Here is a 16,422-nt window from a genome sequence, read left to right on the forward strand (position 1 = left end):
TGGCCAGATGGAAAAAGAGATAAGAAAACTCTCTGAGGAGAACAAATCCTTCAGACAAAGAATAGAATTCAGGGAGATTGATGAATTTACCAGAAACCAGGAATCAATACTACAAAACCAAAAAAATGAAAAATTAGAAGAAAATGTGAAATATCTCATTGAAAAAACAACTGATATGGAAAATAGACTTAGGAAAGATAATTTAAAAATTATTGGAATAGCTGAAAGTCATGATCAGGAAAAGAGCCTTGACATCATTTTTCAAAGAATAACTACAGGAAAATTGCCCTGATATTCTACAAGCAGAGGGAAAAATAAAAATGGAGAGAATCCACCGATCCCCCCGAGAAAGAGATCCCAAAAAACCAACCCCTAGGAATATTATAGCCAAGTTCCAGAACTCCTGAGTCAAAGAGAAAATATTACAAGCAGCCAGAAGAACACAGTTTGAATATCGTGGAGCTGCAGTCAGGATCACACAGGACTTAGCAGCAACTACATTGGAAGCTCGCAGGGCTTGGAATACAATATACCGGAAGGCAAAAGAGATTAGAATGCAGTCAAGAATGAACTACCCAGCAAGGCTGAATGTCCTCTTCCAGGGAAAAAGATGGACTTTTAATGAACCAGGGGAATTTCAAATGTTCCTTTTGGAATGGCCAGAGGCTGAACAGAAGGTTTGATCTTCAGATACAGGACTCAGGTGAAACATGGAGATTGGAGGAGAGGGGGAAAATATGAGGGACTTAATGATGATGAACTGCATGTATTCCTGCATAGAAAAATGACACTGATAATACTCATATGAACCTTCTCAGTTAATAGAGCAGGTAGAGGGAGCTTTTATAGTTGAAGCACAGGAGAAAGCTGAATTCGAAGATAAAATATGGTGTAAAAATGGAGTCAATAGAAAAAAAAAAGGGAAATGTAATGGGAGAAAGAAAAAGGAGAGGGGGAATAGTCCAAGATATTTCACATAAGATTTTTTTTTATTACAATGAACTATTGCAATGAGATGGAAGGGGGGAGGCAAGGGGGAATGAGAGAACCTTTGCTCTCATCAGAGGTGGCTAGGAGAGGAAACAGCATATATACTCAATGGGGTATAGGCATCTGGAGTAAGAAGGAGGGGGGAGCAGGGGGAAGGGGTGAGGATGTGAATAAAGGAGGAGAGGATGGACCATGGGGGGAGAGTGGTCAGATATAACACATTTTCTTTTTTACTTCTTGCAAGGAGCTGGGATTGGAAGGCCTGTCCAGGACCATGGGGCCAGGTGGATTCTGGGCCTAAGGGGTGGTGTGGGGGCCCAGGGCTTCTTGGCCCCAGGACCAGGGATCTGTCTGCTGCACCACTCAGCTACCCTACAGCAGAGTCAGAGTGAAAGGAGAGAGAAAATATAGTACATGGTAGTGGAGAAATAGGAAAGGAGGGAGTTGCGATCAGCAATGGCAACGTTGGAAAAATATGGAAGTAACTTTTGTGATGGACTTATCATAAAGAATATGATCCACCTATGACAGAGTTGTTGATGTTGGAACAAAGACCGAAGCACATTTTTTATTATTATTATTATTATTATTATTTGGGGGAGGGGTGCAGGGCAAATGGGGTTGGGTGGCCTGCCTGGGGCCACATGGCAGGGTGATCTTTGAGTGTCTGGGGCCGGATTTGGACCCGGGTGCTCCTGGCTCAAGGGCCAATGCTCTGTCTGCTACCCAGCCACCCCTACTATTATTACTACTTTATTTTATTTTGAGTCTTTTTTTTTCTTCTTTTTGGTTTTTGCAGGGCAGTGGGGATCGGGTGGCTTGCATGTCAAACAGCTGGGTGATTGCTGGGTCTGCGGGGCTGGATGTGGGCTCAGGTGCTTGTGGCTCCAGGGCTGGTGCTTCGTCCATTGCGCCACCTGGCCATACCTGCAATTACTACTATTATTTTTTTTATTTTAATTTTTTTTCTCTCCCCTTTACTTAATCACTCAAGCAAGTCTATATTCATGAGGGGGAGGGGGTATTTTGTTTACTCTTAAACAAGAATATTTTATTAATGTATAAAAAAAATTTGTACAAAATGAGAATAAAAAATAAGATTACATATTTTTAACTTAAAAAAACTATCAAAGAGGTCCACAATAAAAAAAAGGCTAAGAATTCCTACTGAAAAGGATTTTAATAGTCAAATAGAAAATTTAATTTGATCCTAAAGACCCTAAAGGTTATGGGGAATGAATGGAATTTGTTGAAGAGGGAAATGACATGGTCAGACCTGTCCTTTAAGAATAGCACTAGCAATAAAAAAAAGAAGATAGATTGGAGAAAAGCTTTGGGGTATGAAGACCAAAAAAAGAGGCTTTTGCCTGGGAGAGAAGTGACAAGGGCTTGAACTAGATGTGGGAAATGTGCTGGAGGCAAAACCAACGTGATTTGTCAAGGAAAGAATATATAAGATGAGGGAAAATGAAAGTGAGGAGACAAAGTTAACCCTAAGTTTAAGGATGTGAGGATGTGAGTAACTGGAAAGATGATACCAACATCTTTAAAATAAATATATATACATTAATGCAATCATTTTATCTTTCTGCAACAAAGTATGAATTTAAAGCCTTGGCATTCATTTACTTATCATATTCAGTTTTCCAATAAAATCCAGTAAGTATATGTGGTAGATTTTTTGCTATAAAATGAACTTGCTGTATTATCACTAGAAAAATTTTCTTCTTTTAGCTCAAACAACCTTTCAAACACTTTGGCATCAACAACAATTTAAGTTCTATAGGGCTGGCAGGCTTCTGACAGAGGACAAAATGGAAATGTTTGATAGGAAACCTTAATGGGGAATCAAAGAGGGAAGAAAGAAGCATTTATATAATGCCTATAATACGCCAGGTCCTGTGCTGAGATTATCTTACAAATATTACCTTAGCTGATCTTCACAATAAGACCTGAAAGGCAGGTACTTAATATTATTCCCATTTTACAGTTGAGGAAACTGAGGCAAACTTACAAGTAATAAATATTTGAAGCCACATTTGAACTTAAGTTTTCCTGATTCTAGACCCAGTGCTCTCTCCACTCATTCTACCAGTTGTGTCTAAGACACTGTGTTTAAATAGTTCTGAGGTCTAGAAAGAAGAAATCTAAGAATATGTAAATGTAAAAAAGATTCAAGTTGTCCTACAGTTCTAGTGAATAACAGCAACAGCAATAGTTATTGTTTTATTGTTAAGGCACTGAAACAATCATTAAGCCTTATAAACCACATGAAATCATTCAAGCACTATGAAAAGAGACCATGAGATAGGCAATATTGTAAAGACTCAATTCCAAACAACACTAAGACATTTTCTCATTCATGGTCCAAAAAACTGTCTTCCAAGAAAAATTACAGATGTGTAAAGAAATGGACCAAAAACTCATTCCACAGCAAAGAGAATGACACAAGAATGATGTCCAAAGAGGGATGTTAGGTGGCACAGTGGTAAGGGCATGGGTCCTGGAGTAAGACTTAAGTTCAAATCCAGTCTCAGACACTTGATACTTACTATGTGACCTTGGCCAAATCACTTAATCCCACTGCCTTGCAAAAAAAAAAAGGAGAGAGAGAGAGAGAGAGAGAGAGAGAGAGAGAGAGAGAGAGAGAGAGAAAATGATAGCCAAAAAAGAGAGGTTACACAAGTAACATTACTGGAAGTCTATTAAAAGGACATAATTAACTTCTTTTGATTATAACTTCGGTGTCAACAGTTATACATTGATTGAGTATACTCATGAAGAGAATGTAACTTTGGGGTTGCAGAAACTGAAATATTAAGAAAAGCAGCAGAACCCAAAATGGAAGGAGTATCTCAGATAAGGTTGTTCCACAATCAAAAAACAAGTAGCACAAATTCATTACTAATCAATTATGGCTTTGTCCTATCCATACTCAACAGATTCATTGAAGTAATGATCAAAGTTGGAACTATGCCATGTACTGCTATAGTGACTAAATGGATCCCAAATAACTAAAATATTTCAATAATCTAATGAAAGGCACATTATTTTACAATCTATGAAAGGATTATCCAGTACTTTTTGGACCAGATAATAAAGATATTGATCAAGACTATTCCATAGAAAATATATCCCATTATCTGGAATAAATCAAAATATTCTAAAATTTTTTTATAACAAAAGGATATGACCACACTACCAACTAACACTGGAATTTCAGTCAATCTGATAAATACAAGCAAAAAAAGAAAGAAATTCCTTGCCCTTAAGTAGCTTACATTCTAAAAAGGGAACAGAAAAAGAGAACTGAAAAACATAGGGGAAAAGGGAGCATAATTTTACAACCCAGAAAAAGTCAGGAACAGAGTCCAGAGGGGAATAATAGGAAGCCAATGGAGACCCCTTCATCAAATGCTGAGGAATATTCAGGGTAAACATACTCAGGTATGATAGGATGTCTAAGACAAAGAGGTCTCAGGAGCTAAGGAAAATTCTAGGATGAGAAAATAGTATAGCTGTGATTTTGAAATCCAAAAAAGCACTAGCAACTCTGAGAACTAGGAAAGACCTCCTGCAAGAGGTGGGAGTTGATAGGAGTCTTGAGAAACTTATGAGGCAGACATGGGAAGAGAGAGAGAGAGAGAGAGAGAGAGAGAGAGAGAGTGTATTCCAAGCATAGGGAACAGAAAGTACAAAACCATGGAGCTAAGATAAGGAATGAAGTATCATCAAGTAAAACAGCAAAGCTAGATCACAAAGCTCATACAGAGCAGTAAAGAAACCTAGAAAAGGACCAATTAAGTAAAACTTTAAATATCAAAAGAAGACTAATCATAAAGCTAACTGGGAACCACCAGGGTTTGTTTGTTTGTTTGTTTAAAAATTGGCAATGGGAAATATGTTATGCTCAAACTTGTGATTCAGATAAAACATTTGGCAACTGAATAGAAAATGGATTAGAGGGGGAAGAGGAGTTTCAAAACTAGGATGATGGCTACATAAGTGAAAAGAAAGGAACCTTTAAGAGTTATAAAGCTAGGCATGACAAGGCAAAGAAATGACAATGGCAAAGATTAAGATATGTAGAGCGAGTGAGAATGAAGAACTGAAGATGAGAGAGCTGAACCTGCATGACTGGGAGTTCAGAAAAGAAAACAAAGTTATATTCTTAGAGATCACTGAACCCAGTCAAAATTTATTGTAACTAATTCCAATTTAAGGTGCTGACTATAAGCAACATAATATACTTTTAATGTCCACACAGACTGTAGATTTCTAAAAAGGAAAAGGTATTGTTAAAAAGTTAAATTGAGATTCCCCCAAGATAGCACCAAAGGTGAAGAAGGAAGCGATTGCCCTCCCCAAGACAGGCCTTCTCTCCATCAGGCTGGATCACTGTGTTGACCTTCACCACATCTATGTCACATAGCTTCTTTACTGCCTGTCTGATCTGATGCTTGTTGGCCATGACATCCACAATGAAGACTAGAGTGTTGTTATCCTCAACCTTTTTCATAGCAGAGTCAGTGGTCAAGGCTAATTTAAAGATGGCATAGTGATCTCCAAGGGACATCTTTCCAAGGGCATTTAGACTTTCGTCAAAGTCTTAGTGTCTTGGGTTGCCAGAAGGAGGGGAAGGTTCTGATCTTTTTGTAGCTATGGACACACTTTAACACTGCCTTCTGGGCCTTCAAGGCCTTGGACTTGGCTTCTGTCATGGGGGAACGAAGGATGACCAACCATTTCCTCCTTTACTTTTTAAAGTCCTTTAAAATCTAGCCCCTTCTTGCCCTACTAATCTACTTATTTACACCTCACTACTTTCTACTTCAGGTGATACTGGCTTTCTTGTTGTTCCTCAGATAAGATATTCCATCTCCCAACTCCAGGTATTTTCGTTGGCTGTCCCCATGCTTGGAATTCCCTCTCTTCCTACTGGCTATCTTTCATTTTCAGCTAAAAACCCAATTTCTTCAATAAGACAGTTAGCTGGTGCAATGGATAAAGCATCAGCCCTAGAATCAGGAGGATCTGAGTTCAAATCCAACCTCAGATACTTAATAATTACCTAGCTGAGTGACCTTGGCAAGTCACTTAACCTCATTGTCTTGCAAGAAATAAAAAATTTAAAAAGAAGCCATTCTGGCCATCTTTAAGCTTAGTGCAGTCTCTCTCTGAAATTATATCCAATTTACTTTGTATATAGCTCAGCTGTATACAGTTATTTGCATGTTTTATCTCCTCCATTGAACTGTGAGCTCCTTGAGAGCAGAAAATTTTTTGCCTCTCATCACATATTCAGTACTTGATACAGAACTAAGCACTTGAGAAATATTTGTTGATTTTACTTGACTCTCTTGAACATTTGGATTATCTTTTGCTAAGAAAATCAAGACCATCTATTATGAGCTCTCTCTTCTCTGAGAATACCCTCTGAATCACACATCTCCATTCTCTCCTCTTGTTTTTTATTTCTTAAAAAGAAATGGCTAATTCAGAAGACTTATGAAGGTGAAAGTATTCAATGCCATCTCATCTCCCTTGAAACTCACTGCTCTCTCACCTTCAGCTTCTCTCCGGCTACTTTTCCACTATCTAAAAATACATGTTCAGGTCTATCCCATACTTTTAAAATGTCTTGTCATCCCCTTAAGCTACATCTACAGTTCTCCTTTCTCTGACAAATTCCTAGAAAAAATCATTGAGAACCTTTTCTCCTTCCACTTTTTCACTTTAATTTGTTCTCCCCAGAATTATGAGTTTTTTAAATTACAAAATGTAATGCCTTTATCTCAGACTTTTTCCTTCCTTAACCTCTTTATAAGCTTTCAGCAATGCTGATCACCTTCTTCTCCTAGATACTCTCTCCTCCTTTGGCTTCTGTCACTCTACTCTTTCCTGATTTTCCTATTTATTTGACCATTCCATCTCAGTATTTTTTGGAGGATAATAATCCCATTTCCTGATCCTTTTAGCTTAGATATCAAACAGGGTTCTGTCTTGAACCAAAGCTTAGTAACTGAATATGGATTCAATTATCCAATTATTATACAAACTAAAAAGCCAGTCTTAAATTCTTTTCTAATATCTTCCAGATGTCCCACAAGCATATCTCAAATTCAATATGTTCAGGACAAAACCGATTATCTCCTTTCCTAAAACCATTTTTTAATCTAAATTTCCCTATTGTTAGAGGAACCATTAGTCAATCTCTTAGTCACCCAGTTTGGAACCTCATTATGTGAGAATCTTGCATCTCCATCACCACCCCCCAGTCCCATATCAAATCTTACCAAATCTTGCTGAACCACTATGACATATCTCAAAGTATGACCACAGATTAGACTTATGCCAGAACTATAGGTTTGGTTCAACCTTAGCAAAACAATAAATATAATATACTTTAATAAAATATGACATCAACAGATAAAAGTTTTTGAATTTTATTTAATTTAATTTTTAATATATTTGAATAAAAAAACTCATTTCTTTTTTAAAAAGTCATCCAAAGTAAAGGAAAATGGATTTTTCCTAAATATGATAAACCATACCTCTCTGAAACCTAGAGCCAGAATTATATGGAATGGAAAAATGTTAAAGAGACCTGTCCACTTAGACAAAGGGCAAAACAAAGATTTCCATTATCAATAGTACATTTTGCTCTAGAAATTATAGTCATATAAATAAGAGAAGAAAAAGATATTAAAGGAATAATAACAGGCAGAGTTAACAAAAGTATTTCTTTTCATAGGTCTGTTTAGAAATCACCTAGAGAATCAATGTAAAAAGTCTAATTGAAATAATAACTTCAGCAAAGTAGTGTGATAATAATAATAGTTAGCATTCATATACGTCTTTTAAGGTTTGCAAAGAACTGTACATATGTTAAATCATTTGATTCTGATCCACAGCTATTATTTCCATTTTGCAAATGAGAAAACTGAGTCACAGGGAAGTTAAGTAACTTGCCCAGGATCACACAGCTAACTGATTTTTGAAGCAGAATTTCTCTTGAATTCTTGCTGCCCCAAGTGCTGAATTCTATTCATTGTGCATCATTGTGCATAAATCATTGATTTCTCTGTATATTACTAATGAAATCCGCTAGTAAAAGCAGAGAAAGAAATTTCATTTGAAATTCAATAGAATATATAAAGTATTTAGAAACTTGGAACTATATAAATACAGCTACAAAACACTTTATAGGCAAAAGACAATTCTAATAATTGAAGAGATATTAATTGCTCATGTCTGAGCCAAGACAATATCAAATTATATTTTCAGAGGCAGTTTCTGTCACATTGGGGAACTCGCATTATCTGAATCAAAAGCAAATATTTAAAGATATACATACACACACACACATATACTTCAACTAATATGCTTTCATGTACATGTTATCATCACTTGTAATTTTAACTTTTAAAAGCATTGAAATAACACAGAATGGGTTTTTATTGTGTGCTCTTAACATAATTTGAAAAATGATCCACTTGAAAGTTGACAACAATAACTGAAAATCAGTCAACAAATATTTATTTAGGTCAGATACTGTGCAAGTTACTAGAGATGCAAAGACCAAAAGAAAACAAATCTTGTCCTCAAAAGTTTAGGTGCTATTAATAATAATTTTTAGACTCTAAATTTGTGCTGTGAAAATAAGGTCTAGAATAGAATGTCTTCTCCCCCAAAATAGAAAAGCAAATCACCTCCCAGTTAAATTAACTAATTATTATTATTATTATTATTTTTAGGTTTTTGCAAGGCAAATGGGCTTGCCCAAGGCCACACAGATAGGTAATTATTAAGTGTCTGAGACCGGATTTGAACCCAGGTGCTCCTGACTCCAGGGTCGGTGATTTATCCACTGAACCACCTAGCCACCCCAAATTAACTAATTATTAATATGTCATTCTAGTGTTGCCAGTGATTTACAGGGGGAATTGTTTTTTAATAAAACTTCCACTTTTCACTTATTTAATCCTCTTTGTACTTTCAAGGTAAAATGAGGAGGAGCAACCCACAGCCAACCCACAAATTAGTCTTAGAAACAGTCTTGCTTAAACAGAGGTCAAATTAGATTAATGATCATTTAATACTAAAATATAGCTACAATCATGGGTCAATATGGCAAAAAAAAAAAGAAAGTGCACTAAATAGCATTTACACAAATGTTTGAATCCTAACTCTGTGACCTTGGGCAAATCAAATTTTTCTGGACCTGAGTTTTGTCACTTGAAAAAGAAAGGGGGGGGGATCAGAATATATGATCGTTAAAATATCTTTTGTATTTTATATATCTACAACTTTTATGTTGCTTATAAGAATTAACTTGACTGAGCAAGCTGTTTCTGGTTTCTGCCTCAGTAGTAAGTGATTTGCTTATCTATTTACTCCTCCATTATTGTCATGCTCAAAATGAGAAATTTCAACAAATTTCTCTATATTTCAACAAATAACCCACCAGGCAGAGAGTACAATACAAAATCCTGAAGATACAAATATGAAATGAGGAAAAGTCTTCACCTCAAAAAGTACAAAATCTCAAAAGTTTATGATTAAGAATGTAAAAGGTTATGAATACTTACAACGTATCAGTAAATCTAATTTTCAGAAAATATATGTGGCATTTAGGGTACTCAAGATAAATAATGAAAACAAATCTGCCCTATTCAACATTTTCATTAAAACATCCCATCAGCTTATCTTAGTATATGAATATAATAATAAGCAAAAAATTGCTGATTACTTAAAACAACTCCCCTCCCTAAAATGTCACATTTTTCAAAAGGTACTTTCTTGATAACTTTTAGTCCCAATATATATAACTGGTTCTAATGCACCTTGAACTTGTTAATTTTGACAAATAACTAATATAGATAATAAATTATGATATTAATGATAACTACCAAGTTAATTCTTTGATTTCACACTTTAATATGAAATATTTTTTATAAGTACATGGAACATAGTAAATACTTAAGTTAGTTTTGGGTAACTACTTTTTTGCAATGGAGAAATGGCTTTCTGTCTTGATATTTTTTTTTTAGGTTTTTTGCAAGGCAAATGGGGTTAAGTGGCTTTCCCAAGGCCACACAACTAGGTAATTATTAAGTGTCTGAGACCGGATTTGAACCCAGGTACTCCTGACTCCAAGGCCAGTGCTTTATCCACTATGCTACCTAGCCACCCCCTTGATATTTTTTTTAATAAGATCCCTCCAGGATGGGAATTCAGAGAAGCCTGGAAGAATTTACATGAATGGATGCTGAGCGAGATGAGCAGAACCAGAAGAATAACGTATGCTGTAACACAACGTGGGGTTGCTTAATTCATCTGTGCAACAATCAGGGAAAATTTTAGGGTATCTGTGATGAAGAATAGCATCTGTATTCAAAGAAAGAATCGTGGAGTTTTAAACAAAGATCAAAGACTATTACCTTTAATTTTTTTTAAAGTTATCTTATTAGGTAATTATCTCTTATATTTTATTTTTTCCCTTAGAATATGATTTTTCTCTCAACACATTCAATTTTGATCAATGTATATCATGGAAACGATGTAAAGACTATCAGACTGACTTCTGTGGGGGCGGGGGGGCGGGGAGGGAAGCGAGACCAGTGGGGAAAATTGTAAAATTTAATAAAAACAAAAAATTTTTTAAATTTTAAAAAGGTCCCTCCAACATTAATTTTGAGAATGATGAGAATTGACATTTTTTCAGATTAACCACCAGTTATTGGACTACCTTCAATATTTACCATAATCATAATGAGAAAGGAACAAGGAGACATTTAGAAATTATACTTTATAACACTATATGTAATCTTCCTTTCTGGAAATGCAACATAAAAGTTACTATAAAATGTTTCTAATCTATATAACCTTTTTTTTCAAAAGTCCTTCAACATAAATTTTCCTGATCAACTGATTTTTATATACACACTGTATCTCACATTACTGTTTAAAATATGTCGATAATCTTAAGTAGAAAAAAAATTAAAACAAAGCTAAGGATAACTATTAGAATAGCTAAGTTAATCATTTAACTTCTAAATGATTCAAAAGATCAAGCTAAAATGAAGTACTGATGCCAAATATTGACCTTCCTACTACCAATATTTTAGAAATCACCTTATATACAACTATTCTAAGAACATTTCAATGTATCATATACTAAATTGCTGAATTCAAAGCTGGGAAGATTACAAAAATGTCTTATCTGATGAAAAGCTCAAATTTACAAATGCTATCTTTCTACCAAATTTTTAAGAGGTATGTGAAGACATATAGAAAAAGAGTTAAATTTTTTTATTTCCTAGACTCCTTTGGCAATTCAGGAAAACCTATGTAACTGCTTTTCAGAAAAATGATTTTCAATGCATAAAATAAAATACATAGAACTAAAAAAGGAAGCCAATCATATTGAAACACAGTTTTCAAGATAGTAAAAAATCAAAATCAAAATCACAGACCCCGGGCTAAGAACACTGATATAGAAGAATCAAGTCAGTTAGTGTCTTTTAAAAAAAATTCCAAAACAATTTTAACATTAAATTGGAAGTTGACTACAAGGAGCTATTACAAATGCTTTTTGTAGGTATGTAAATTCATAACACAAAGAAAGAATATCAAAAACCATTATTATGGAAGCAAGACCTATTAAATGAATTTCACTGGACATGAAATGTTACTTAAAAGATTAATAGAAAGAAATTTTAGCTATTAAAATTATCATAAATTTCTTTCAGATACAAAGCCATACAACTGATTTTCTTGCATAGTTTTTCCAGAAATACATACAATACTGAAAAAAATTAGTTGGTTCAAGTAAATATATATATACATATATATATATATAATATATATACAAACATTATATATGTTTGCATGTATGTGTGTATATATATTATATATTTGTGTGTGTGTGTGTGTGTGTGTGTGTGTGTGTGTGTGTGTGTGTGTGTGTGTGTAGGAAAAAGAAAATTGTTCCTTCTCCCCATGCCTCACCTTCCTACAAAGAAATATCAGCAATTTTTGTCTCCATATGTTGCTTTTTTGGGGGAGGGGAAGGACAAATTTTATTATTTTTTGTTATCAACTCTTCCAAAGCAACTCTTCTTTCTGTTCACCCCACTGCCAAAAATCTTATTTCAGTCTCTGATTATCTTTTACCTAGATTACGGCAACTTCATCTTGGAAGTTTTCATCTCCAACTCTTCCATATTTCCACTGTAAACGTTATTTCTCTGCCTAATGGTCTGATTATGCCATATGCCTGCTCCACTAAGATTTATGGATTCTTATCTTCTGTTTCAAAAGTTTGTAGACAGATATCTGTAGAACTCTGCAATTCGCCTGTAATCAATCCTCTATCTCTCTACTTCTCTCAAGTCAAAAAATAATATTTTTAAATACATATCAGACTTTATTTATACTCTTCTCACAATACAAGCTAAATTACACATAATATCGATAAAGTATACTTAATATCCGTAACTATACTCATTCAATTTATTCAGCTGTTTGCAGCTGTCAGTGTTTTTAGACTGGGAGCCCTAAAGGGTAAAGACTGCATCTTTGCCTACTTTATTTAATGCTTCTATAATTTTCCTGAATATTTCAATTTCTATTGTTAACTCCCAAAACTGGTTCTTTTGCAAGGCTTAAAATTCAGGCTGTCACGTGTAGAATAACTAGAAGAACCAGTTTATATTCAATCACAGATACTTTTTAGTCAAATTTTTTGTTACTTCACTAATTCCCGGAAACCTCCATGAGTGTCATCGAGAGTTAACAATTTCAGCACCAAAAGGAAAGAACAGCGCATATTCTGACAGGGGGTTCCTACTACAAAATTCATTTGTACTACCTTCCTGTCGGGGAGCTTTCATAAGAAAAATTCAACAGACCCGAGTGTCAATATCGCCTTCCCAGGAGGGAGGGTCTCTCCTTCCACAAAATGAAAATAATCAATAAGCGCAAATCTGAATTTAAAAAAAAAAGCCGATACTTTCCACCCAGCAATCTAAGAAATTTTTCTACCTAAAAATAAAACGAATTGTCATGACTTTAGTCCTTCCTATAAAACACCCATCTCAGCCTTGTCCTATCTGGATATTCAGTGGGGAGGGGAGGGGGCAGAGAAACTAGGATTCCCATCTACACAGTGATTTATTTTACCGAAGTCTCAATACAGAGTCTGCTTATGTTTCTCTTAAGCTAAATATCAAAGATGGGTCCTATCACCCATTTCACCATCTCTCTGTTACACAGAAACAATTCTAGAACCCAAAGCACGACAAAAACCCTTCAGAAATTATTCGCTTGCTATTTATTTATCCTGGGAGTCGTGTCCTGCAGCAACTGCCTGCATATCGCTGAACAGAGGGTTATTACCCAAATAGAACGCAACGGAATCAGACATGCAGAGCACACACCGCCTTGGAGAGGGAGGCAAGCGCGGGCCAGAGGAAAAGTGCGCCTTCTACCAGGCTCCGGACCTTCCAGCAGCTGGGGGATGGGGGCGTGCTCGTCCGAGGGCCGGGGGAATCCCGAGCCGGAGGGGGGCTGGAGCGCCGACAGAGTCGGATGGGGACCCCCCGGTCGCTGCAGCGCCAAGCTCAAGGGGAAAGACGAGGCGGGGTGGCGATGGTCAAAGGGGCAGGAATGCAGACTCCGGGGAGGCACTTCCTCCGCTCCCCGGGGGAGCCGCGGGGCGGGAGGCGGCGGGCGGAGTCGTCACGGAGTTTGGCCGACGGGGCCGCCGAGGGGGCAGCGGCTGGGTCTCCCCCGTTCCGCCGGCGCACGCGGGCTTCCCAATGCGGGGTCCCGCCACGCCGGGCTCTCTCCCCCGCAGCGCCGGCCCCGAGAGGCCGGGGGACTCCGGCCCCGCGGCGCCGGGCCCGCCGCACGCCGGCTCCCGGGGGAGGGGAGAGGAGACCCCCGGGGATCCCCCGACCCCCGCAGCGCGGCCGGCCGGCCGGCAGCCCCCCCCCCCTCCCGGGGGCCGCAGACAGGGGCCGCCTCCGGCGAGGAAGCGGCCGAGGGGTCCCCGCATCCCCCGCCTGCCGGTTACCTGTGAGGACCCCGACGCGGATCTGGTGGTCGTGGTTGGTGAGGATCATTCCCTCCGTCGCCATATTTCCCAGCGCAGTCACCTCACAGGCAGGAGCCGAGAGAAGCCCGGGGCCCGGAGCGCGCGCGGGGCCGGGAGCGCGCGCGGGGCCGGGAGGGAGCGAGGGAGCGCGCGAGCGCGGAGGAGGGAGGAGGGGAGGGAGGAGGAGGGAGGGGAGGGAGGGAGGGCGGAGGACCGGGGGCGACCCGGCCCCGGCGGTCGTGAGGGAGAGGACGAGGAGGCGGAGTCGGAGCGCGTGACTAGGAGCCTGGGGGGTCGAAGGCGGGGGGGGGGGGGGGGGAGGCGGCGGGGCGGCTGCCGTGCGCACGCGCGGGCCGCGAGGACTCCCAACAAGTCGGGCCGGAGGCCGCGGGAGCCGGAGCCCGGGAGCAGTTTCCGGGGTGGTGGCGGGAACTCGGAGAGGTTGGGGGAGGGGCGGGGTGCCCGGCTATCTCGGCCCGGCTGGGCTGGGGGGAGGGGCGGGGGAAGTAGGAAAGTCTCGGGAGCGCGCGGGACGGTCAGCCCGAAAGGAACCCCAGACAAAAGCAATCCTCTGCCGAGCAGAGAGGTTTTTTTTTTTTTGGGGGGGGGAGATGCCTCGGAACTCTCTCCCTAGTCCTCTTCCTGCACCTTTTGCCAGAGGAGGTCGGGGTAGCGCAGTCTCAGCCCGGAGCAGCCCGGGAGGGTGCAGGGCGCGCTCCTAGGACACCTGGCACGCTGCTGGGCGACGGAAGCGGAGGACTCCGGTGGGCTGCGCGCCCCGCCCCTGGAGAACTGCCGCCCCCTCCCCGAGAGGAGGGGCAGAGACCTGTAGGGAGCCTGGAAGAAGCTGTGAAGGGTGCGCGGGTGGGCCGAGGACGGCGGGCACCGGCGGCTCGGAGGCTCCTCGCCCGAGGTACCTCTCAGAAAACCCGCTTTCTTCAGTGCTGCTTTCTGCAGGGACTCCTGGATATCCAAGCGGATTCGTGATTTAGCGTCATTTCTCTCCTTGAGCACTCTGGACAATCCTTGGGGTTCCCATGCAGAAAAAAAAATGAGGAATAAACCTATTTACCGAAAGGAATGTTTGATTAGAGAGAAAAAAAATGCATGCTTCTAAGACAGGGAATTTTAACCTGGACTCTGTGGATAGGAGTTTATTTATAGAAAAATAGAGATGCAACGCTCATATGTAGTAGATACTTGTAAATAGATGCAGACCGAGACACAGATCCACATAGCATAACTTCACATATAACTGGTTCCTTTATAATCCCATACATTTTATGTTTTTATGAACTTTTTTTTCCCTGAAAGGTGGTCTATAGATGATAACCAGATTTCCATGACCCATGAAAGAAATAGAGATCCCCAATTCCAGGCCCTTCCGATGAAAATTGTTAATGAAATAGACTTTCAGAATTCCAGTTTAAATTCACTGTAACAGTTCCACAAAGATAGAATTTGATAATAGCAGCTAACATTTACCTAGCATCTTGAGATTTTGCAAAGCAAATGCACACATCTAGCTCATTTTATTCTGACTACCCTGTAAGATAAGAGGAAGAAACTGAGGCTGAGAGACTTTAAGCATAGGGGTCACAGAACTAGTGTGAGAAGCAGCAAGTGCTTGACCTCAGCTATTCCTAAATCTAAGTTTAGCACTCTTACCCACTGCCCTACCCAGCTGCTCTGTATTTCCCTGTGCTTTCTATATACTCTGTAAACCTATGGGTTTTTTTATTATTATTCTCTATCACTGTTCCCTGCTCTTTTAGTACTGAGGATATAAAAAAGAGGCAAATGAAAGTCCCTGCTCTCAAGGAGCTCACAGTCTGATGGATTAGATAACAATTATGTACAAACAAACTATAGATAGGATAAATAGGAAATTGAGAGGAAAACACTAGAATTAGAAGGGTTGGGAAAGCCTTTCTATATTATAGAAAATGGGATTTTAGTTGAGACAAAGCCAAGAAAAATAGTAGACAGAGAACATTCCAGACCTGGGGGACAACCAGAGAAAATGTCATAGAATTGGAGAGTAAAGTGTAATTAGACTTGAAATGAAAGGAAGGGCTTTGAATATTTTGCATTTGGTAGGCAATAAGGGGATGGGGGTGGGGGAGTAATTTTGCCAGACCTGCACTTTAGGAAAACCACTTTTTTAGACTGGAGTGGGGAGACAGGAGACAGGAGACAGGCAAGTCAACTTAACAGGCTATTGCAGTAATCCAGGCATAAGGTGATGAGTGTCTTCAACAGAGGGAAGGGGATTTATTGGAGAGAAGCTGCAAAGTGAAATGAACAAACTTTGGCAACAGATTTTTGGG

The 16,422-nt window shown here is 39.2% G+C and overlaps 2 protein-coding genes across 6 annotated transcripts in view; both read right to left on the minus strand.

Moving 5' to 3' along the window:
- The window catches only part of GPHN (gephyrin), a 714,820-nt gene extending 700,534 nt beyond the window's left edge, over positions 1–14,286 (minus strand). For 2 of the 4 annotated variants that reach the window (XM_074236098.1, XM_074236097.1), the window contains exon 1: positions 14,072–14,286. In XM_074236098.1, coding sequence (XP_074092199.1) covers positions 14,072–14,135 — 64 coding nt within the window. In that variant the 5' untranslated portion in view covers positions 14,136–14,286. The remainder of the gene's footprint in view (positions 1–14,071) is intronic. The other 2 variants (XM_074236096.1, XM_074236095.1) reach the window with 2 other exon arrangements.
- Positions 14,287–14,401: 115 nt separating this feature from the next.
- Positions 14,402–16,422, minus strand: part of CCDC196 (coiled-coil domain containing 196) — a 31,871-nt gene continuing 29,850 nt past the window's right edge. The window contains exon 9 of one of the 2 annotated variants that reach the window (XM_074236100.1): positions 14,402–15,117. In XM_074236100.1, coding sequence (XP_074092201.1) covers positions 14,723–15,117 — 395 coding nt within the window. In that variant the 3' untranslated portion in view covers positions 14,402–14,722. The remainder of the gene's footprint in view (positions 15,118–16,422) is intronic. The other variant, XM_074236099.1, reaches the window with a different exon arrangement.

The sequence above is a fragment of the Macrotis lagotis genome, chromosome 4, assembly GCF_037893015.1.
Source record: "Macrotis lagotis isolate mMagLag1 chromosome 4, bilby.v1.9.chrom.fasta, whole genome shotgun sequence".
Classification (NCBI taxonomy): domain Eukaryota; kingdom Metazoa; phylum Chordata; class Mammalia; order Peramelemorphia; family Peramelidae; genus Macrotis; species Macrotis lagotis.